The 25446-nt window shown below is 37.4% G+C and overlaps 1 protein-coding gene across 1 annotated transcript in view; it reads left to right on the plus strand.

Annotated features, from left to right (window-relative positions):
- The window catches only part of MS3_00000756 (uncharacterized protein), a 36941-nt gene continuing 11495 nt past the window's right edge, over positions 1–25446 (plus strand). The window contains exons 1-9 of the mRNA XM_051208401.1: positions 1–31; positions 72–534; positions 2919–4786; positions 6807–7415; positions 10827–11605; positions 17144–17463; positions 18858–19628; positions 20965–21495; positions 23623–24082. Of these exons, the coding sequence (XP_051064236.1) occupies positions 238–534; positions 2919–4786; positions 6807–7415; positions 10827–11605; positions 17144–17463; positions 18858–19628; positions 20965–21495; positions 23623–24082 (5635 nt within the window). The 5' untranslated portion in view covers positions 1–31; positions 72–237. The remainder of the gene's footprint in view (positions 32–71; positions 535–2918; positions 4787–6806; positions 7416–10826; positions 11606–17143; positions 17464–18857; positions 19629–20964; positions 21496–23622; positions 24083–25446) is intronic.

Genomic DNA, 25446 nt, shown 5'->3' on the forward strand with positions numbered 1-25446 from the left:
TATAACCAGTGATACCTTCTCCATTCCAAAAGTTTGTGATCATAATTACATTAAAGCCGTGTTTTGTTTAGGTTCGTTGCTGCCGGACCTTAAAGCCCGGTAGATTCGACTCCATCGTCTTGATTGTTGTCTCACTATTTTTGTGGATATTGTAGTTATTTTCATGTCTTCATATCTTAACAAATATTTCCTAATCCGGTGACAAAGAAATAGTGTTCCTGGGGGAGTTTTTTCGACATGTCAGCTAATTTTATGTATTCCAATACTGCATTATCTTCCCTCATACCGCATCAGCAGCAACAGCACATAGTTACTCAACGTAGTCGGTCGGCTTCAACGTCTAACGCTGGACCAAATGTTCACACACAATATCAAGTTGCTCTCTCACAGCCTTATCAAAACCTTGGCCCTATGGATGGGTCGTGGACTCAGACGCAAGGCATGTATGTTAATGGCTTAAATAAAATGATTAATGTATTTCCTGGGCAAAACATGACAGATATGGAACAAACACCAATCAGTCAGTCAAATGAGGTAAGGAAAAGACACAAAACATCTCTAAGCTAACTTATCTGGGTTACGCCTCTCATCAAATAACCTAGCCTTTTAGTTTATCTTAAGTTTAGTTCAAAGATACCTATTGCCGTTTTCCGAAACCTATCACTTTGTTCTGAATAGTCTCACTGGAAATCTTCACAAAAACTCCAAACACATTAGCAACTGTGTTCCTTTGTATTTTTACTACTTTTCAATTCCGTTCACTTTAATAGCGTGTACTCTTACTGGTTATTTCACTTGTAATTTTAGTGGCATACCAATAAGGCATTTATATATATTTATCCCCATCCTTCCTGTGAAATCTTTATGGCTATTCTGAGTTCATAAGGTAGGTGTATATCACCTGTTGTTAGCAGTTTCTATAAGGCCACAGAACAATTATTACTTTAACACAGATTATCTGCCTAATAAGAAGGATGTAAAGTGCTTTACAAAACCACAGTAGTTAGTGTTTTCATCAGTCCTTTGATGAAGTTGCATCTAAGCGAATGTTCGACTTGATGTAGTTCATTTATCATGTGCAGATTCGCGTTTTCAGCTTCGGGTTGCTGCTCAAACTGAAGTACTCAGACTTGCTATCTAGCGGCTATAAGTCGAACTCCTTAGCCATCAAGCCTTCGCACAGCTATGATGGAGTCGCATATTCCAATCGATGTACGAACAATCTGAGGAAACAATTGGTTGTTAGCCTGTGTTGTGTGTAGAAGTACATGTTCTCAAACTTTGAATCATGTGACACTAATGTGCTGTCACACCGTCTTTCAATTTGAAGTATTTTATCACTATTCGTACGCCATGTGATGTCTCTTTTGAGGCGTTTCTCTTTAGTTAGTTGTTCGTGTTCTTTGGATCTATATCTGTGTAATTATATCTTAACAGTAAACTTGGAAAAATTCCAGGCAAGTGTAAAAGTGCGATGTTCACAATCACAAAACTGAGTCGTCAGTTCGAGTCACACTATATTACTAGTTCAAATTCACTAAATACTTCGTTTCCAACAGCTGAAAACTACTAACATACAATGTTTGGCTCAAAACCTAGTGCTTGTATTTATACATGTTCCCCTTACACGGACATTAACTTCGCTCACCACATGATTTACAATGAAGAAATAGATAGGTTGTCTACCACACTAATAATAACCTGTCCCAATATTAGTTTTAATTAAAGGTGCAAAGCACGCACTATTTATTATCGTAGCACTAAAAGTGCACTTATTTTGATTTTACCCACATTAAAACTGATCAAATATTCGTATAAGATATCGGCACCTGAAGAGTAAACGCATACACACGAATCGAGAGTATGCAGTAGTTCTAAGTAAAATAATGAAACTAATCTGTACTACATACCATTCTGTTATAAAATCGGATAAAATTTCCTTTCATGATTTCTCATTACGTCAGGAACTACATCGTTATCAAACACCCACTTTCACTTTTACCTGAAATGTTTCTCAAGCATCAAGTGTTGTATAGCTTCTTCAGCTGTACCAAGACTGTGATAGGTTACTATCTCTATTGTTGTTCCCGTAGGAAATTGGTTTTTCTCTCCAAGCTGTGCTAGGATAAGATCCACTTATTTTTACTAAGATTTGCTGTTACAAGAGATCATGACCTTATAGTTTTGACTGGAATGCACAAACATCAAAAATACTACCGAATAAATATTCCTAACTAGTTCTCTCACTATGTATTCGACATTGAGGATCTCTGAATCAAATATACACAACGAATAAGATTGTGTTGAGTGACGAAAGCTAACTCTCAGAAGACCTTGCATCTGATACCTGCAGATATATTGTACCATCTTATCGATGTATCTAAGTAAATAGTCTTTTCACCAGTGAAGATTGCTGACCTAGCCCATAAAGCTTTAAGGTTAAAGACCCCTCTATTTGTCAGTTATTTATATCGTGTATCCGAATATCCTGTTTCATGTACTTAGTCATTCGATAATAGTTATAATCTACCGAATAAATTTTGGTTTAGGCCATCCTGCTGTAATGGTAAATCTTTGCAGCTCACGTTAGGTATTTTCTTAGACTCAATCCTGGAAGGCAATAAAATCCTACGTTTTCTTTATTCGTATACTTTTAAACACAAAAAGTCAGAGCTTATGGCGAATTGTCATCTGCTTTTGCAACCTCAAGTGGTGTCCATCAAGGCTGTCCACTTTCTCCATTTTATAGCTGATATCATATGCATTTTTCGAAAATAGTGCTACTCGATTTCTCTCATTATTCTTCATAATCTCTTGTAATGCTGTAACAAGTGAAATAAGACAATATTATTCTGAGTTGTCTACGGATTGCGTATTTTATTTAAGCCAGTTTTAAATATTTTTTTTCCTCAAATCAGAATTATAAATATGCACCCAACGTCAAAATAAATGAATTAAATGCAAGATCGTGTGCCCATTCTTTTCAACCATCAAACGGAAATGCTGGTGGTAATCATGGATCGATTACTCTTGGAGCCCAACAAGTTCATTTTGCCGTGGCGGCTACTCCCAATGGTTTAGTTCAGCCACATACAGGCCTACAAAATCCATCTACATCAATACGCTCTGAACAAACTGGTGTCCTTCATCCAAACTCTCAACATCCATCTGGCTCTTTAGGTCAACCATTTCTTATTCCAGGAATTGTAGGGCAACCGACTATAAGAACATTGACACAGGATAACCTGTCTCCAGCATACAGAGAATCTGGTTCCACTCAACCACTTCTAACATCTGGTTCAAAGCAGGTAAATAATCTTAACAATACGAACACTGCACGTGACCTTCACCCTCGAATTCTTGACGTTAATGTATCAATGAACCAATCAGCCTACGTCCCATCTGTCCCAGTTCAACAACATCCCGTTGTCTCACACCATCAACTATACACGAGTCCTACACTTCAGCCACCGTCGTTACATGGGATGGTAGAGTATGTTCAAGCCGTCTATCCTACTAATCCAAATGTTCATGTTCCATATACACAGCAATCTGCAGCCTTGTTTGGGCACTATCCTGCGCAAATAAACGCTGGATTCGATTCAACAATAAATACAAACTTTAATTCACGTATACGCCACAACACTTGGGCTGGTCTCGAAGATAATATGTCCTCTGCTGTGAATCACGATTCATCTGTTAGGAAAATAAAAAACGAAAAGGTTTTAGTTCCAAATGACTTCCCATCTACAGTCAACGAATATAATTTGAACTCCCATGGTTCATTTACTCAATATACAGCCAATCCATATTTTTCTGGTTTTAATCAGTCATCTTTTTACCAAACAGATGGTCAAAAGCCAGATATCTCTAAATTACCTGGTTCAGTTACATTCCAACATGGCGAAACACAAAAACATCCATGCAGTTATCAAAATCCCGCTTCTTTACAATTTAATTCTTCCTCATCTATGACCAACAAAGTAGATTTTCCCAGTAATGATGTTTCATATATGACTTCTGTTCCAGTAGGTCAGTTGCCTTCAAGATCGAACTATCAGGTTCACAATAGTTCATACTTATCATCAGTTCCATCTTGTATACCCGTTCAAAGCAATAATAACTATATTGGCAGCAATAACAACCATACTGTCTCTTCGCATGCTTATGTTTTTAATTCTGATAATTCAAAAACACTACAACAATCAGCTTATCCCGTAAAAGATAATTATCCGCGCATAAGTCACAAGCCTCGTGAGTGGAATAAATCTAAAGATGCAATCAATTATAAACCTCCATCAAGTTCTAATCACTCTCGTTTAAACAATACAAAATCAAAAAACGTAATTAAGAATTTCTCTTCAGACAAACAAGCTGGTCTTAATGACCGTAAACCTAATTCTAGTTCGATAAATGATAGGTTAACACAAACGGAAAAAAACACTAACTCTTTTACTGTTCAAACAACGTCGAGTTTCGTATCCTCAGGTAGTCAAGGTCTCATATCTTCCTTATCTGCAACTAACCAGGACTTTAATTCAAACCACCAGCTGAATACAAAAAGCACCCATTTCGACTATCCACAGTTCTATACAAATGTTTATGGGACGGTAAACCAGACTAATGAGCAATGTGTTGGAGGACCACCAAAGCATTTGCAAAATTATCAATCATCTCTTGCCAATAATAACGTACTGTCTAATTATGTTCAAGGTCTTCCTGAAAATCTGATAGGTAGTTTGAAATTAAGTGGTTTTCGCTTGGTTCTTGATTCATGTCCAACAAGGTAAGTCTTCATATACTCTCATATACTTATAAATGGCACCTATCGTGACATTGTTTATGTAACAAGAGTTATCAGTAAATATTAGAAATACAGTTATCTTTTTCTTACTGGTATCCTACTTTGAAATGAAATAAGGTTTACTTTTATCCATTTACGTGGTTTGTAAAATCCACATTAATCCGACTAATTCTGAATCTTGGTAATTGAATTTCTACTCATTGTCAGGTACAAACTCGTGTACTTGGCTTCAAGCCATACTCTAAGCATGACAGATAGTAATACCACTCAGTTTTCCTAACTGTAGTGGGTGGATTGGGGTCCGAATCTGACTTAGTGACTGAGTTGCGGATGCCTTAACCGCCAGACTTATCCCGGTTATCAAACCTTAAATACTTGAGTAATTGGTTAATGTCGATAACATCTTTACAAACTCACATTTTCGTATTTTAGTGCATAATCTATTTCACTTTATATCAATTATTTTCAGTGTATATAACTCTAAATTGACTTTTTTGGATGCCTGGTTTTATCGTAGCTATTGTCAGTCTGGACAGCTTGTTCTAAAAGAGGTACTTAATTCCTGAGTAGATTATGTTCACTTTCATTACAGTAACAATCATATATCTCTAAATTATTCATGGAATCTCTTTTGATCCTGCTTGGAAAGCGAAAGTGTTTAGTAATCTAACTGCAATCTATCTACTTATGAAACAACTGCTTTTTTATCAATGAACGAAAGATTTCTAAGCAATCAAAGCGATTTGTGTCAGTTCTTATTGTTTGTACTTTTCCATGTTGGTTACTACGAAGCCGTTCACATGCCATTGATTTCTGCTATTACTGATCTGATAAATAGCTTTCCATTTTCACTTCGATGGATTCACGAAAAAAAGTGTGTCCTACCCGTCGTATTCATCGATCATTAAGAATCGAGTTTCTTATGGATACCTAATTGTTCATAAGTACTGCGCCTAGTATTGTTCCATAAATTTTTCTTACTTTTTATTCTTTTCATGTACCTCTAAAGAATGCTAACGTACTTGACTATAGAGTTCAATAAATTATTCAAACTGGGCTATCTTTGATTCTCTTTCTTTTTGATTATTATTATTATTAGCTTTATTCAATATTATATTTTTGGTACAATATAGAATTCTCAGCGCAAAGTATTTAAACAAGTTTCCGTTTCTTTGTTCTTGGTCGGTCCTGGCGATAAATATTGAGGGATCGCCAGTTAGATGTTAGCATTTCAGTGAATGAACATCTGAATAATGTGCATTCTTTTTGTTGTATATTGCCAGCAACCACATTGTCTCTTATTGAGTTTTTTGTAACTTTGACGACGAAAGGTTGTACACTTTTCAGAAACGCAGCAGAATAGGTTATGCGATTAATAAACATAATGATATATTAAAACAAACATAGATAACTTGTTGAAATATCTAGATGGCAGGAACAGGTAGCCCAGATGCTCAAGCAGGCCGCCCTTTCACTTGATGATATTATATCTACATTTACAATAAGTCGCTAGTGGTTGCAATATTTTGTTGAGATTGTTAGGATCTACAATTTCAGAAATGACGTTTGCAAAGAATACATACCGTTCGTAGATACATGTATACTGGCGCTACAATGACGACTCATTTGCCTGCTCATTTTTGTAACCACCAGCATGCTATTTTGGTTGGATCTCTAAAATCACGGAATACTACTTTTGGCATAGGTAATATATTTGCTCACCTTAACATAGCAAGAAAATATACCACAATGGGTCCCCATTGAAGTATCGCAGTAGCGAATATTGATTAATCACCATGATCTAAAAATATGTTCTTTTCATAACTATACTAGTGTTTAAAACAACACAACCCTACTGGTACTCATAGTATCTTTAGACTCTGGATTACAGCTATCCATCTTAAACTATTCTGAAGTTAAATAGAACAACTAGAAATTTATCATCTATTGAAAGTATCTTGTGTAGATTAAACTATGTTATATATATTGTTTTCTCTTCTAGATTGTTACTTAGCACATCATTAGTTGGTTCGATTATTGGTCGAGGTGGTCGAACTATTCGTCAGATTACAACAAAAACGGGGGCTAAAATAGGGATGAAACAGGATATTATCACGTTTTCACAGTTCTCTTTGCCTGGGAAAGGAAAAAAGACATTCAAGTCATCTGATTCTGTCAGTACCAATCAAGTTGCAAGTACTAATCACTTTAGAGAGGAAGAAGAAGGGGAAAAAGAAGAAACAAGTCAACTGTCTGACAATAAAGATGCTTTTACAAATGTTAATGGCAATACAAAGGTTGATCAAGCACCAGAAACATGTTCAAATATCAATACTGAATCTATATTAGCTAATAAATCTCAATCCAACTTAGAGGTTCAATCAGACGAGAGTCAGCTTGCTATTCTTTTCGGATCAAGGGAACAATGTTCAGCGGCATTATGTGAAATTCTTACAATATGTTTCCGTGAATCTAAACATCGTGGCTTCTCTGATCCTTGCTTAGGTCTACTTGTTGAACAGCATATTTATGCACAACTGATAATGAATAAAGGGAAAAAATATTTCAATGCTATTCATACTGCTACAGGCGCACGCATATCAGTAACGGGGTAAGTTGGACTCAACATGCACTTTTAGACCACATACATTTAACCATTTAGTAGATGAGATAATGAATACAACTCGGTAGCTACTTCCATAAACAGATGAGACAATTAGTCTGTTTGAACCAGTACTTCAGTGGTGTGTGTAGAATATTAGCTTAACGAGTAGATAATCGCTTACCTACTTTGAGTGCTGAATAGGATGTTAAAACATGTGCTCATCCAGTCCTGACTTCGATTATGACCAAAATGCATTGGTGTTTGATCATCTCAACACTAACTACACTAATCCCATAATAATCAGTAATAATTAAACTCATCTATAGCTTAATAATTTGAAAACTGAATTCTCAGTCATTTTACCAAAAGTAGAAACTATCCTCTTCTTTGTTTTTATTTAAGAAATAAAACACTCATTATGTCTCACACTAAACCTTATGATCTTAAAGTTTAGTGTAAATTCATACTTAATTGCTGAGGAATGTTGTTATCGTTACACATCATTTGATTGACACAAAAAAGAAATTAATGTAACTTAATCCATGTCCAACTAACGTCTCAACATTTCCAACCCTTTAAAGAAAGAAAAATAAGTCCGATAAAGTCTAAATAAGCAGTTATTCTGACCTAACAATTACTTATCTTTCTCCTAATAAACAAGCACACCTACCTATGTCATAAATATACTCTTACATTTTAAATTATTTATTTATTTAAGCACATAAACATTGGTACAAAGAGACACCAAATACATATGCGCCACACAAATCTTATTTGATATGTGTGAGGGCTGTGATACTGCCTGGGTGCTCAAACTGAAACAGGTGGTTTCCTTAGGGGGCCACACCTGGAGCCTTCGACCTGAAGGTCTGATCCACAAGGCAGTGAAGTAACGTCAGGAGATGCAGTTCCATAGCATCAGGTGACCAACGGTTGGTTCATACGACATTTGTTCCTTCAGGATACTGGAGCCCATGTGCACCATTGGTTTGGATTCAGAGTTTCCCAACTCCCCTAGATGGACCCTCAGTGTCCACCAACCCGGTTGAGGGACATGCCATTCGCTTTTCGTCCTCTCAGTTTCGTAAACGACAATAATGTCGCGAGAGGGCAGTGAGTTTATTTATTTATTTATTTATTTGAACACATAAATATTGGTACAAGAGAGCGCCAATATATATGCGCCACACAAAACAATGAGAATTCGAAAAGAAAAAAAGGTAAGGAGCGTAAAAAAAGAGAACAATAACGAAGAGATTGGTGTAAGGGAGTGTAGCAATAATAATAGTAATAATGGGGGAACGGAAAGGTACAATCGGAAGAAATCTTTCAGGTAAGAAAGACACAACTACTTTTCATGAAGAAAGTAAAAGAAGGTTACAGCAGGATCGCCACTGGCTTCTATCCTGAGCCATATCTGATAACGTCTCTAGCCACTGTGTTGCACCATCTCTCGGACCCCAACCAGGGAGTCGTGAAGGACCAACAGAAGCCAGTCCTTTGCAGCTTTCTTTCATGCCACGATACCATGTCATGCACTGACCACCTCTCCGCTTCTTCCAACCAGTCCCAGAGTCGGCAAATAATGCACGACGTGGAATTCTCTGGGACGACATTCGGAGAACATGTCCAAGCCACCGAAGTCGGTGTTTCAAGATGGTGACACGAATTGAATTATCATCTCTGTGCCTGAACACACGATGCTGAACCTCTGCATTACTGACATGGTGTTGCCACTGGATGTCAGCAATCCTTCGGAGACAGCGATGATCGAACACAGAGAGTCGTCTAACGTCTTCAACTCGGAGAGGCCAGGTTTCACAAGCATAGAGCAAAACTGCTCTCACCGACGCGTTGTAGATCCGACCTTTTACAGCCAGACTAACATCACGAAGGCACCAAAGGTGGCCCAGATTGGCATAAGCCACCCTGTCTTTCACTATACGTGCATTGATCTCATCACTCATGTCACCACCATCACTTATGCAGCTACCCAGATACACGAACTTCTCGACTACTTCTATCTGCTCACCATCCAGGGTGAGTACAGGATTGGAATTCTGCCAGTCTTGTGGAAGTACTTTGCACTCCGAAGGTGCAAAGCACATACCATACCTACGGACACTGATTGCCAACTGATTAAGTGCGGATTGCATGCCCTGGGCATTATCGCACAGTAAGACAATATCGTCCACATATTCAAGGTCGAGAAGTCTTTCTCCAGGCAGCAGATCCACACCACCATTACTTACATCCATCAGAGCTGTTTCCAAAATGTCATCGATGGCAAAGTTGAAGATGAACTCTCTTGGGGCAGTGAGTAGGACTTCCCTGTCAGTGGTTGTATGCACATGGCCATGTGAGAGCATTTGGAGAGGGAGAGCTGACTCTCCTCACTTTCGGCTGTACCAGGGCATTTGGGGGCATATTTTAAATTGGTTTGTAGATATTGATTAATATTGAAAATTGTTCAAGGCGGACACTAATTAGACCTACGACTTTGGCTTGGACTTTTGGTTTAGCTACCAAAGAAGCTTTATTTTTAATCCAGTCTCATTCACTCTAGTAAATTTTAATTAAGTAGTTCAGCTCATCAATTAGATCATTTCCTTGCGTGCTTTTTGTAAGAGGTTTTAATAACTATTTCAGATTTGTAATTGATTCTATCACAATGAAGTGAATTATGTTGAGTTAGATGCACTTATCTTGACTTGTCGTAATGGATGGTTAGAAAAAAAAATGACAAAGCTCAAATAAATTTTATTTCCAGATATTCTTATCCTTCGCATGGGATGAATAGCTAGATCTTTCAATAACCAGTCTGTTGTATGAAAAGTTGATCTTATCATCGGGAAATCGTCTGTCTCCTTGGTTATCTGTTTAGTTTAAAACTTCGTGCACTTCATATATATATACTACCCACAGATTAACCTTCAAAATCTCCCCCAACTAAACTGTGATAGTTCACTAGTGGCTTACTCCAGAGTGTTATTAAACTTCTAGAGATAAGTCGTGACTGGTGTTCAGAAATGTCAAGAGCATAATATAGGTCGTTAGTGTCACTGGGAATGATTGTCACTCTTTATTGTGAGCTGACTGAGGTTAAAATTGTGCCACTAGACGCTTTTCCAGTGACTTTAGTAGTTAAGTGTCCTCGGTGAGACCTAAAGATCCTGGGTTTCGTCCATGGTAGGGTCATGGGTGTGCATTACTGAGGAGTCCCACACTAGGATAAGATAATTGTTCAGTGCCCCCCTCTGTTTTCCAATAGTACACTAAAGGAGATCAGTCTATGACAAGTACTACTTACATGTATGTAAAATTATGTTTTGATAGGCCTCGGTAATTTTTTAAAAAGTACCCTATTACATATCCTAAATAAACATTAAATTGTTTATTTTCTCTCTGTGTATCAAGAACACCACTTCAAATTCGTTCTTCTAATGACGTTGAACAATCCAATTTAGCTCCTACCGACAGAGTATTAGTTGTTCGTGGTCAATTACATTCTATTTGTGCAGCTGAAGCATTTCTCAGTGAACAAATTCGATGGGCAACAATTGAATCGTCTATTCCATCTAATTTTTGGCCTTTACTCAATCATCTTCCTTCTCTTCCAGTGAATAGTAATAATAGATCATCGAAATCTTCCAATTTATCGTTTAGTTATGATCCACAATCAGTATGTTCATTAATTATGTCATTGGGATCTATATTTTGGCCTCAGTCTGTATGTGCTAAACTTGGAAAAAATACTAATTTTCAATATTATAACAAACGATCTTTAGTGCGAAGTATGAATACTCCAAAAAGTGATATTACATTATCTAAAAACATTGAAAATAATAATCTCAACTCAACAAATATAGTAAATGTTGATGATGAAAACGACACAAATAAACAAGAACAAGACAAAAGTATAAATGATAATACTGACAACTTAGAAACTATTGATGACGATGATGAGAAAAGTAAGATCAACCCCAAAACAAAAGAGAATATTGACAATACATTTGATCACTCATCAATTAACATTGAATTGTCGGTTGATGATGATAATGATGATGACGGTGATGAAGAAGGAGAGGATCAGGAAGCAATACACAATAAAACTATTGATAGTGTTGTATCATCTGATTTTGAACAAGACAAAAATGAATCCACTGTTGTTTTAGAAATGTCTAGCGAGAATAAAGGTAATCAAGGGAGCATGTGTTTTTTAAAATCATATTTTTCATAATATGTTAAATGGCTTTTATTTTATGGCAAATCAATGTTTTATCCCACTGAATCCTTCCCTAATAATATTTTGTTTGTACTCATTTCCTTGTAAGTAAACATATCCTATACATAATATTTGTTTAGGGATAGACAAAGATGTGATTTGAAAAACGTCAAGTATACTAATCGATTGTATGATTTCTCTATCTCCAAACCTCTCCCTCTCTGCTCACTTGATTTCCTCCATAATATTATCAATTCGTTTTGTGTCGTACATTTCTGGTCACTTTGTCGTACCAGCCACTTTTTTCCACGTAGTTCCAGACTTGTTATGTAGTACTCCAAGATATGATGTAGAGTTGTAAATATATCTCTTCGTTTATCATTAACATATGACGGTAATCATACTCAATTTCTTATGTTTAATAGTACACTAGTAAATGGACATAAAAAGATATTAGTGTCATGTACTACTAATAGTAGTACTTCATTCACATGGTTCGGCTAGTTACAAACACAATATAAGACAAGCCTGTAGCAGATATGTATATCTTTTCTAGCTCAACACTTAAGATTGAGTTAAAATAAGAAACTAACAAGACTAAAAAACAAGTGAATTAAAAGAATATTAATAATTAAAGGCTAAACGTAGAAAACACATTTCAGACGTTTGTAATATTAATAAGCCCCAATATTTGAAGGGATAAAAGGAATAGACGCGTCTACTCCACTTGAACCAGCTTTTAGCCTTATCACCACGTCTCAGATTACGATTATCTTGAAGATCTCCTTTTTGTAAGGTTCAGCCAAACAGTTGATAACCTCATAGATTGATGCCATGTTCTGTTTGAATATCTCTAGCCATCTTCCAACTTAATCCTATGCTGACCAGCATACCATGTTAGTCTAGGTAGTGACAAAGTATATGTAACATATATCCCAACAACTTGAACCGACTAAATTTGGCAATACCATTATCCGATTTAACATACCTACTTAAGTTACTACGACCGAGTTGGTGGACATGGAGAGTTCACCTAGGGGAGTTGGAAAACCCTCATTCCAAACCAATGGTGCACATGGGCTCCAGTATCCTGAAGGAACAAATGTCGTACGAACCAGTCGTTGGCCACCGACTACCATGGAACTGCATCTCCTTACGATGCTCCACTGTCCTGTGGATCAGACCTTCAAGTAGAAGGCTCCGGGTGTTACTTACTTACTTACTTACACCTGTTACTCCTCGTGAAGGAGCATAGGTCGCTCACCAGCATTCTCCATCCAACCCTGTCCTGGGCAATCCTTTCCAGCTCCTTCCAGTTGTAATTCATCCTTTTCATATCTGCTTCTATTATCCGACGTAATGTGTTCTTTGGCCTTCCTCTTTTCCGCTTCCCTTCAGGATTCCAAGTTAGAGCTTGCCTCGTGATGCAGTTTGACGATTTGCGTAATGTATGTCCTATCCATTTCCATCGTCTTTTCCTAATTTCCTCTTCAGCTGGAAGTTGGTTTGTTCTCTCCCACAGAAGGCTATTGCTGATGGTATCCGGCCAATGGATGTTGAGTATCTTGCGTAGACAGCTATTTATAAATACTTGTACTTTCTTGATTGTGGTTGTTGTAGTTCTCCAAGTTTCAGCTCCATACAGTAGAATTGCCTTGACGTTCGTATTGAAGATTCTCACTTTGATATTGGTTGAAAGTTGTTTTGAGTTCCATATGTTCTTCAATTGTAGGAATGCGGCCCTTGCTTTGCCAATCCTCACCTTTACGTCTGCATTTGAACCTCCATGTCTATCGACGATGCTTCCCAGATATGTGAAGGATTCTACATCTTCCAGAGTTTCGCCATCAAGGGTGATTGGATTGCTGTTCTCCGCTTTGAATTTGAGGACCTTGGTTTTCCCTTTGTGTATGTTAAGGCCTACTGATGCAGAGACTGCTGCTACATTGGCTGTCTTTATCTGAATTTGTTCACGTGTACGTGATAGGAGGGCTAGGTCATCTGCGAAGTCCAGATCGTCTAATTGATTCTGAGTTGTCCATTGTATTCCGTGTTTTCCTTCAGATGTCGAGGTCTTCATAATCCAGTCGACCACGAGAAGAAAGAGGAAGGGAGAGAGTAAACAGCCTTCACAGTTGATTGATCACTGGGTGGTGATCAATCTCATGCTTGTCTAGTCCCTATTAGTGCAGATCGAATGCAGTGTCGAGTCACCTAGACTGGTGGCCACATTGCAACATGATCGATAGCATTCGATCTGCACTAATAAGGACTAGACAAGCATGAGATTGATCACCACCCAGTGATCAATCAATTGTGATTACATCTCAGTCCTACAGGAGGTTAGTCACGGCTCGGATAGCTCAGTGGTAACGTCTCTGACTGTGAAGCTGGGTGACACGAGATCGAATCCGCCAGGGAGCACCAGTTCCCTCAAGATTACAGGTACACCTTGCTGACGAGTGCCAAGTAGCACGAAACCCGGGTCCAGGGTTTCCTGTTGACTACCTCCAACCACCATCTAATCTCAGTAAACAGCCTTGTCTGACTCCGGTCCTTACTTGGAATGCATCTGTCAGCTGTCCTCCATGCACTACTTTGCACTGTAGTCCGTCGTATGAGTTCCGGATAATATTGACAATCTTTTCAGGAACTCCGTAGTGTCGAAGAAGTTTCCATAATGTCCTCCTATCTACACTGTCGAATGCCTTTTCATAATCAATGAAGTTGATGTATAGTGACGAGTTCCACTCAACTGATTGTTCGACGATGATCCGTAGTGTTGCAATTTGGTCTGTGCACGACCGATCCTTTCGGAATCCAGCTTGTTGATCTCGAAGTTGGGCATCTACTGCATCCTTCATCCGGTTCAGCAACACTCTGTTGAAGACTTTCCCTGGTATTGACAGTAGTGTAATGCCTCTGTAGTTTTCACATTTGCTCAGATCTCCTTTCTTTGGAATCTTGATGAGGTGTCCTTCTTTCCAGTCCATTGGCACTTGTTCCTCCTCCCAAATCTTTTTGAATAGAGGGTAAAGCATGCTTGTGGTTACTTCGACGTCTGATTTCAGTGCTTCAGCTGGTATGTTGTCGGGTCCTGCTGCTTTCCCGTTCTTGATTTGTCTGACGGCCATTCTAATTTCTTCCGTCGTTGGTGGGTTGACATCTATAGGAAGATCTGTGTGTGCTGCTTCGATGTTCGGTGGATTCATTGGAGCCGGCCTATTCAGGAGTTCCTCGAAGTATTCTACCCATCTGTTTCGCTGTTGTTGAATTTCAGTGATTGGCTTGCCTTCTTTGTCTTTGACCGGCCTCTCTGGTTTACTGTATTTCCCTGATAGTTTCTTCGTTGTATCGTAGAGCTGTTTCATATTTCCTTCTCTAGCAGCTTTTTCTGCCGTCGTTGCTAATTCTTCCACGTATTTCTTCCTGTCGGCTCTAATGCTCCTCTTCACTTGCTTGTTTGCTTCTATGTATTCAGCTTGTGCTTGGACTTTCTCTGCTCGTGTTCGGCTGTTGTTTATTGCTGTCTTCTTGTTCTTCCTTTCTTTGATCTTGTCCAGTGTTTCTATAGAGATCCATTCCTTATGATGGTGTTTCTTGAGGCCCAGAACCTCTTGACACGTTGAAGTCAATGTTTCTTTGATGCCTTTCCAGTTGTCCTCCATGGTAGTTTCTTCTTCCTTCAGTAGAACTTGAAAGGCTTGGAATCTGTTGTTGAGAGCTATCTTGAATTCATTGAGTTTGTCAGTATCTCGAAGGAAGGCTGTATTGAACCTTTGTATTGCTGTTTGTCCACTTGTCCAGTTCTTTTTTAGCTTCAGTTTTAAATTGGCTACAACTAGGTGGTGATCTGAAGCTACGTCAGCTCCTCTCCTGGTTCTCACATCTTCCATTGTCCTTCGGAATTTTTTGTTGATGCAAATATGATCTATCTGGTTCTCTGTAGTGTGGTCCGGTGAGATCCATGTAGCCTTGTGTATACGTTTGTGTGGAAATATTGTGCCTCCTATGACTAATTTGTTGAATGCACACAAATTTGCAAATCTTTCTCCATTTTCGTTCCTCTCTCCCAGTCCATGTCGTCCCATAATATCTTCATATCCAGTGTTGTCTATTCCGACCTTGGCATTTAGATCTCCCATCAGAATGGTGAGGTCCTTTCTTGAGCATTTCTCTATGATTGACTGCAGCCGCTCGTAGAATTGATCTTTAATGTCGTCGTTGCTATCATTGGTGGGTGCATAACATTGGATAATATTCATTAAGATCCCCTCCTTCTTTGTTTTGAATGATGCTTTGATGATTCTGGATCCGTGGGATTCCCATCCTACAAGTGCATTTCGTGCTACTTTGGACAGCATTAGAGCAACTCCCTGAGTGTGTGGAGCATTTTCCTCTTCGTGACCGGAGTATAGCAGCATCTCTCCCGTAGCTAGCCTTTTCTGTCCAGCTTGGGTTCAGTGGGTTTCGCTGATTCCCAGTACTGCTAAGTTGTATCTCCTCATTTCCGTTGCTATTTGGCTGGTCTTCCCGGTTTCCCACATTGTTCTAACGTTCCATGTACCTATAAAAATTTTTGCTCTGGTTGTTAGAAGGGGCATCGGCCTCGTGGCTTCCGAAGGAACTCGGCTTTCACCATGAAGCGTCATAATTCTTCTAAATGAAGACCTTCTAACTCTCAGGGCAGAGTTAAAATGGTTTGAATTATTTTTTCTGGTAAGCGTTTTTTTAGCGAGTTAGTTTTCTACGGGATGGGGACGCTAACCCCATGCCCAACCCTCCTCCTTTACCCGGGCTTGGGACCGGCAGTAACTCTAGAAGAGCTACGGGTGTGGCCTCCTAATAAAACCACCTGTTTCGGTTTGGGCACCCGGTCAGTATCACAGCCCTCACTAATATCAAATGTGATTTGTGTGGCGCATGTGTATTTGGTGCTTCCTTGTACCAATATCTATGTGTTCAAATAATAATAATAAAGTCATTACGACTAACCTCAGTGGTTCATCCATGCCCTAGCGAGATTTAAAATCCATCTATGATCAAAATGCTACCAGTGTACGAATTCCATCTACCTTCAAATACTGTATCACAGCCATGAAGTAATACATAGTCATCTGATGCGAATTGTACTTTTGATTTAGCAGGCTATTGAATATTTTTTGTAAGCTGGCGAATATCAAGCCATCTATTGTCACCCGTAGCCAGATCTGGTCACTTACTTACCCACCAAGGTTGATGAAACTCCGATTATTGAATTTTTCAGTACATCACAAACATATATTCTCCATGTTACTGAACACATACAGTGCACTGTGTACTTTTATTTTTATTTTACTCATCCAATACGTCACTATTATTAATTTTTAAAGAACGAAACTTCAACTGCAGTTGGTTGGGAGTTACAATATTCTCACTTTTGTTTATCTCCGGTACCTTTTTTAGTCTTTGTTTCTTATACTTGTTAAATGTATTCACATTTTTTCTCCACATTAATTTCTTCGTTCAGAAACAGAATTGCAATCGCCATCTAATAATTGTATTGATTCGGATATGCAAAAATCGGATAAACTAGATCAATTAAAATCTGACCAATGTGCATTTGAACGCTTAGCTCGTTCAACAAACCCTAAAGAAACTAACCTTACTATGGTGACCGCTGTTCAGCAGTCATTAATTGCAGCTGTAGGTCCAATAGCTTGGTTAGCTACCGGTGGTATGCTTTATATGCGTGTTTCGTACAACGAAGCTGGTGCATTGATTGGGTCGGAAGGGTCTCGAATCCAACAACTTATGCAAGTTACAGGAGCTGAAATACATGTCGGCAAGGTAAGACGATATTCTTCCCTTTCTATACTCCATGGCATATCCAAAGGAATGTTTGTTAAAACTGTACTGTATTACTGTATGTGAAAAAACTTCAAAAACTTGACACAGTTGTTGAAAAACTGATTTTTAGGTGATATGAATGGATAATTTATGACCAAACAACAATTAGGATGTATATGAACTTTTGTTTATAACCTTATAAAGATTAGAATGAAAAATGTTTTGTTAAAGCCAAATGGATGAGCAATTATGCAATCATTTCTTTGATTCCGATCTCATTTATTAGATACAGATTCGTGTACCTGATTATGAGCAACACTGATTGTAAGGACTAGCGACATTAACCGGTTGGGCAAATTGAATTAGGTAGGGCAGTAGAGTTATCACGTATGATTTAACTGCTGGAAGTTAAATTTCTTAACCACTAAGCTGCTACTCCATTTAGTCATTATTTTATGGTGAATAAATTCAACTGGCGTTCTTGGGAAGCAGTTCAGAAAAATCACCATGCTTTCTCAATTTTGATTGGACAACAAATTTTCTAATTGATTACTAATTTTAGTACCTTCTCCTGAAACCTCCAAAATGTCAATGTCGCCTATTATTAAATAAATACCTTGTTTTCTGTGCTATAATCTGGCTTTTAAAGTGCAACTTCCATATCTCTCACTCATTCTGTATATTTCTATTCTTTACTAACCCCGAATAGCCACGTACGACCGAGGGTGGGACGAGTTTGCTCCCCCTCTTCTAATGCTCTCATGTGGCCATGCGTATATAACCACTGCCAGAGAAGTCCTGCTTTCTTGCGGTTGGCAGGGAGTTGAAAAACCCTGGTTCCAAACCGTTAGTCTACATAAATAGTGTTTAAACCTATTGTTGGACACCGACTGACATGGAATTGCATCTCTTAACGTTGCTCCACTACCTTGTGAATTAGGCCTCTATATCAAAGGCTTGAAGAGTGAATCCCCAAGAAAACCATCTGTTTCGGTTTAGGAAACTAAACAGTATCCTAGCCCATATACAAATTGAATGATTTTGTAGGTATCATTATCAAGGTTTGACTTGATGATTTCAAATAAGTTGAGCATTGGTAGATTGTTAAAAACCATAGAAATAAAATACTTACTTTATCTAGCATTAACTTGTTGATTGTCATAAGATTTTAAATTACTCAACGTGCACTACTAACTGGTTCCTCCTGTCGTGAATCTTTATTGTATCATCTATATTCCTGTTAGTTCAATTTCTCTCGAAGTAACTTCACTTTTTGTGAATAAAATATTTCTTATTCTAACCAATAGTTGTAACCATTATAAAGTAATCTTTTGCATTATAAAACATTACAGTGTTACCAACAAATTTTTCTTTAATTTTTTTTTATTTTCAAGGTTCCAATAAGTCCACCTTATGCATTAAATCCAATTACTAAACGTACTTATTCAAATAATAATGTTATACTATCTAATGAAAAATCACCAACATGTATATCTCTTGTTGACTCTTTCTTTAATGATACTGTCACTGGTATAAACTGTGATTCTTCATCTATTGTTAACAGTAAAATTGATCAATCATTATCTAAATCCAATAATGATAATGATGACAATACTGATATTAATCAATCTATAAATATTATAAATGATAAATTATTATCTTCAATGGATATCAATGATGAAAATAATGATGATGATGATTCTACTAAACAACAATCCAATAAACTTATTAACAATGATGTTGATGAAGAAAACATTTGTACAAATAAATTGTCTATTGTAGACAATAATGATAATGGAATGAATGTCACAATAAAAGAATGTACAGAAGTGATTTCTTCACTGAATAATGATACTCATAGTAATGATAATAAAAATATTATCAATGATGTTCCAGTTAATCAAACATCAGATACTATATCTAATTGTTGTAATCATCATCATCCTCTAGTGAAAAGTTCTTCAACACATTCAAATTGTACGATTGCTGAAAAAATTTCAGATAATCAAATATTGGAATCTATGGAACAAAAAACTTCCAATACATTGCTATCATCAACATCAAATCAATCATATCGTTTAGTTAGTTTGTCTGGTTCAGCTCAATCACAAATTATGGCTCAATGGCAAATATTTCAACGTCTTAAAAATTTACATAAACGTCAGGTATGTATGTGTTCGTATGTCATTGTATGCCATCATTATAGATAAAGTTTATAACAAATACTCGATTATTCATTATTGTGTATGTGTTTCTGGGTATATATGTCTTCTTTCTGGCTTATATTGAGGTCGTTAAGATGTGTTACGTATGCTTAATCATGCTCCACCGTTATGAACGATGTTTTCTGGAATGGAAGTAGGTTAAAAGGTAGCTGGTTGTCACCAAAACTAGATGTAACATCAATCCATGAATATATTGACTGTTGGTCTGAGCCATCCTGATAGATCCAGAGTGTCCGGTCGAGGTTGACACAATAACTGTGATCGATGTCTGCAGACTTTCGGTAGCATTGCTCACATCGGTGAATATCTATTCGCTCTTTATCTTCCTCTCATTCTTGAATTCCATTATTCTTTTATACATACCTTTCCATCTTGTCTTTTTAAACCATACTCTCAATGATTAATCTTTCTTATTGTTATTACTACTACTTTAGTTCGGTCGCTTTTGTTATTCATCTTATGTTCAACTTGCGCAAATTGGATAATGACAGCTTGTCCCAACGCGCATCTATTTCAAACTCTATGATGAACATGGTTGATTGACTATAGAAGTCGATCCAATAGCTTAGTAAATTAAGCAATTCACTTTCAACCAGTAAGTTATCACATCAAGCGTAGCTCGTGTCCTAACCTATTTACAATTGATTGATCATTGAGTAATGACCAACGTTTATCTAGCCCTTTTTCGTGCTGCTTGAATTTTATCGACCAATTCAACCGCAGCCGCAATAGCTCAGTGGTAACACAGACTGTAAAGCTGGTTGGTACGGGTTCGAGTCCTCCAAGGAGTGCACCAGTTCTCCCAAGATTGCAGATAGAGCTTATTGACGAGTGCTGAGTAGCACGAAACTTAGGTCTTAACATACGGCTCCGTATTACTTTCTGTCTATGAAAAGAAATCAATCTTTACACCTTCCTTCACATGTATCTTTTCATTTCATACTTTTAATTTTCGTTCTTCCTCGCTATCATCGATATCATTATTATCTTAACTCTTATATTCATCATTTAACTTCATTTCGTTGCGCTGATTTAGAATGATGACTTGCGTTAGCTCACGTTTATACCATCCTGTACATTGATTATGACTGAATAATTTACTCGACTGCTAGCAATATATTTTGTAAGTAATAGTTTATAAGCTAAAGTTATGGTGGACCTTAATCTGAAAGTATAAAACCTGGAATCTATTTAAAGTATGCTTATTAACCAGTCCGACTCTACACCTTTTTCTAATGGATATTCCACCACTGATTTGTCCCTTATTTTTTACTAGATGACCACTGGGTCTTCTTCATCAAATGATAATTCAAGTCAGAAATTATTTTGTTTAGCCACTTTAATATGTCTACCGTATCGATTTCTCTGGTGGCTTACAACTCATAATCCTGGATTCATAGAAACATCTCAATCATCCTCCATTCTTACATCAACTGTCTTCTCAAAGTCCGATGACTCTGGTAATACTAATAATAACAATAAATCTGGAACGTCTCCATTGAATTGGATTCAATCATTAGCTAGTAGACGTTTAAATGCAAATTTATCATCAAATGATTCAGTTAAAAAATTCATTCATGTACTACCTGAGCCTAGACGACGTAAACGTTTAGTTCAACAACAACTTAAACGGATCAATGCTACTCTACGTGGCCAACAACAACAATTAAACTATACTGGTGGTAATTGTTTATCTAAATCACTTATTTTACCACCAAGAGGATTAACTAATGATGGTTTAGATCAGTTGTGGGCTCATCCTAATCGTATACCATTAGAAATATATGCTGACTTTGATACTACACAAGTAAGTCATTTCCAGTTTAATATATTCATTATTATTAATGTTACTATTACTATTTATTCGGCAGCAAGGAGTTTTATGGGTTGTTGGATTTCATCGAAATCATAAACCGATCTAAGTTAGACCATAATTGAAAACGTGAATGCCAATTATATCACTAAAGATAAATGGAAAGAGATTTAATTATGCAACAACAGTTTTATCAGTGATTTTGATATGGTGAGCCAATCAGAAGTAGCCTAATGAAAAGGTCAATCGACGGCAATTAGAAGTGACCTAAAGGACAAGTGCGTTTCATTGGCTAAGAGATTGATCAATTTCCTAAGGATTAGAGTGGTATATAAATAAGTAAATAGCCCAATACACTTTCTCGCTCAAGTAGTCAGTTGGGGGGGAGGGTAGCGCGCCACAGACTGTGTATCAGTACCAGATTTGGACACCACCCGTCACAACAGATTTTCATTAGTCTAGCCCCCGAATACCCTTTTACGGTCGAGGGTGGGTTGAGTCAGCTCTCCCTCTCCAAATGCTCTCACATGTCTATGCGTATACAGCCACTGCCAGAGAAATCCTACTCAGTACCTCGCAGCAAGGGTGTTTACGAAATTAAGAGGACGAAAAGCGAATATCCGGCGCTTTAACCGGATTGGTGTATATGGAGAATCCGCCTAGGGGAGTTGGAAAACCCTGATTCCAAACCAACGGTGTACATAGGTTCCAGTATCCTGAAGAGACAAATGGCATATGGACCTGTTTTGATCGCTAATTACCATGTGACTGCATTACCTGATGTTACTCCACTGCCTTATGGATTAGACCTTTAGGTCGAAGGCCCCTTAAAAAACACCTGCTTCGGTCTGGGCACCCGGGTAGTATCACAGCTCACGCACAAATCAAGTGACGTGTGTAGCGCATATATATTCGGTGCCCATTTGTGCCAATATTTGTGTTCAAATAAATAAATTCATCAGCCTAAAGTCTAAAGCCTATTAAAACATGATTACTGTAATGACTACCAATCTTGATACTAAATGTCTTTTTAACAAAACTTTGAGAATACTGGATTCAAGAACTTCAATTTATTTAAAGCAACTGTTAGTGACGGGAAATAGTTACTGTTTTGATTGTTATTTTGAGAGATTCATTCAAGTGGCCAAATGTTTGTTTATTTTTATAAATCAAGATATATCGTTATTATTATTTCTGAATACTTTGTCTTTTGATAAATCGATCAAAATTACATTTGATGTCACTGCTTACAGTTTTACTTCATTCTGAATCATCATACATTAAAGCTGTTAAGCAGACCTCGTTTTGTTAGTATATCACTGCTTTAAACAAATTAACAATTACAGATCTGATTTGTTTCTGACCTATAGGTTAGGTGAGATGTCCATCATTACGCATCGATACTGCGCTTCAATCCACTCTGTATTGATATGTAACTATGAAACAGCATATTAAATTCGAAAGCATCCGGGGACTAGATATATCTGATTATAAATACTTTCAAAGTATTGTTCACATTTTATTGGAACTATCGAGCTAGTAATGGTGAGGTCATGCATTATGTACTCAGTCAGAGGTTCCATAAACCTCCGATGCATGTTTATCCCAACGTACTGTGTTGGTTAGTACAGTAATGGGCTAGAGATGATCTAATCAAGACATAGCGTCAGTTTGTGAATCTATTGACTTGGTCTAAAAGTTGTCGATAGGTATAGATTAGGTACTGTGGAAAAACAGGTCCCAATGTTGCGAAATCTAAAGTTCAATGATACGCATAACTTTCCATTCTTCAATTTTATTTGTTCTTTTTGTATTATATTTCCCATGTTTAACTCTTCTTTGGAGTCGAGATTTTTCCCCGTATGATGCTTCTTATCTTGGTCTCCTCGTGACTCCCTAACATCGGTTGTGATAACTTGTAGAAAAGCACACTTTTCCTAGGTCCTATGTTGTTAATGACTGATTGATATGTAGTCCATATCTTCGCGTAGTATTTAAATGCTTTCTCATTTTTTATAGCAGCGTAACTGTTTAAAGGATATAGTTAACCGATACTTGTTTATTAAAGAGATTATGATTCCTGTAATTTACTACATCCACTACTCTTACTTAAATTTACAGCTTATTTTAACAAATCTGCATCATATGTTAGCCTTATGGTTATATGGACAATCTCTTGCTGGCACCTCTGTTCAATCGTTTATTCAAGCTCCAATCGTATATGTACTGCCCAATGGACGTCCAGCTAATATGTCAACCTCGGATTCAGCTAACAGTCGATCATATTCTAAGTCTAATCGACATAATACAGATCAACCTGATTATTGGACACTTATGCCCGGTCGTCAAGATGCTTTTTTAAATTCTCTGAGACAACCATTTCATATACCATTGTTGCCTGGAGGTATTCCGAATTTTGGATCCTCCACTACAGGTCCCCCTAACTACTCAACACCAATGCTCCCAGACCGTTCAAATTGCACAAATCTCGCTCAACCTTTTTTCTATCCTCGATATCCCTTGATAAATTGGCATGGAATAGCCAATAGCAAATACTCAGGACAGACGATGATATCAGACCGTAAGCTATTACTTTTAGTTAAATTATGTTATATGTTTGGTTATAGTTTTCATTAAGGTTAATTCGTTTCTCTGAATACGTCAGTAATAGTCGATTTATTGACAATTTGGATAGTTCTCAATACATGCTAGCGTAAATCTGTCAACCTTTGCAAACCAAGAGATAGGTTCCCATTCTTTTCAACAATATATGCTCATAAGTCTCTAAACGAGTAAACAAAAATGTTCAGCTGAAAAACAATGTAATGCGTATACTGATATATCATCCCTTCATGGTGTTATAGATCTCTTGGTTGACAAAAACATTCAATCGTTCATAGGAGTCGTGATTTCGCACTATGATCTAAAGCCGAATTATCAATATTCGACTTAACATAGTGTTCAAATGTGAAAACCTGTAACATCTAGTTTTGTATGCCGGTTTTAGTAGACTAGGAACATAAAATGCAATGTGATATCTTTCTAATTCACCTCCTAAACGAATTTTTATTTGAGTTAGGTGCTGATAATTTTGTCCAGAACGATAATGAAAGCGTTGTAATGAAATCATCCAGCTTAGAAAACGCATCAACCTAGGCTACAAATCTTCCCCATCATTTCACAACACTAATTACATCTGAATACAGACATACGTACCAACTCCTAGCCATAGTTGTATATCTGGACCTTAAGGTAATCACTCGCTCCATAGATCGACAGGTTTTATGACAGTGTCTGTCATTAAAAGATATACCAACAAAGTACATCAACCTTGCATATGCTCTCTACTCAAACACTACTGATTGAATCAGAGCTTATGGCGAATTGTCATCGGAATCGATACCTTCGAGTAATGTTTGTCAGGGCTGTCTCCACTATGGTTTAATTTTGTTAGACATTCTTCGAAAGACAACACCAACCATCCGACTAATCAGAGTGTGCCCTTGTTGACTTTGAATACGCATATGACAGTTCTGTTTGGTGAAGACGCTGAAAAAAGTCTTCTGACCACCTTAAGCAGCAACGCTAGTATGCTTAGTATGTGTTTCTCTCCCTCTAGATGCAAAAATCTTGCTTCAACAGTGGTCTGTGTCAACATTTGAACTAATGATAGGGAGTGAATCAGTTGAACTTCTCGACTACTTCACTTATTTTGGAAGTCTCTTCAACCTTAGTGGACTGATGTCTGACTAAATCTCGTAACAGATTCAGAAGGTTCGGTTTTTTTCTGCTAACTAAAGGAAGCACCATTTTATTTATTTGAACACATAGATATTGGTACAAGGAGGCACCAAATACATATGCGCCACACAAATCTCATTTGATATGAGTGAGGGCTGTGATACTACCTGGGTGCCCAAACCGAGACAGGTGGTTTTATTAGGA

The sequence above is a fragment of the Schistosoma haematobium genome, chromosome 7 (assembly GCF_000699445.3).
Source record: "Schistosoma haematobium chromosome 7, whole genome shotgun sequence".
Lineage (NCBI taxonomy): Eukaryota > Metazoa > Platyhelminthes > Trematoda > Strigeidida > Schistosomatidae > Schistosoma > Schistosoma haematobium.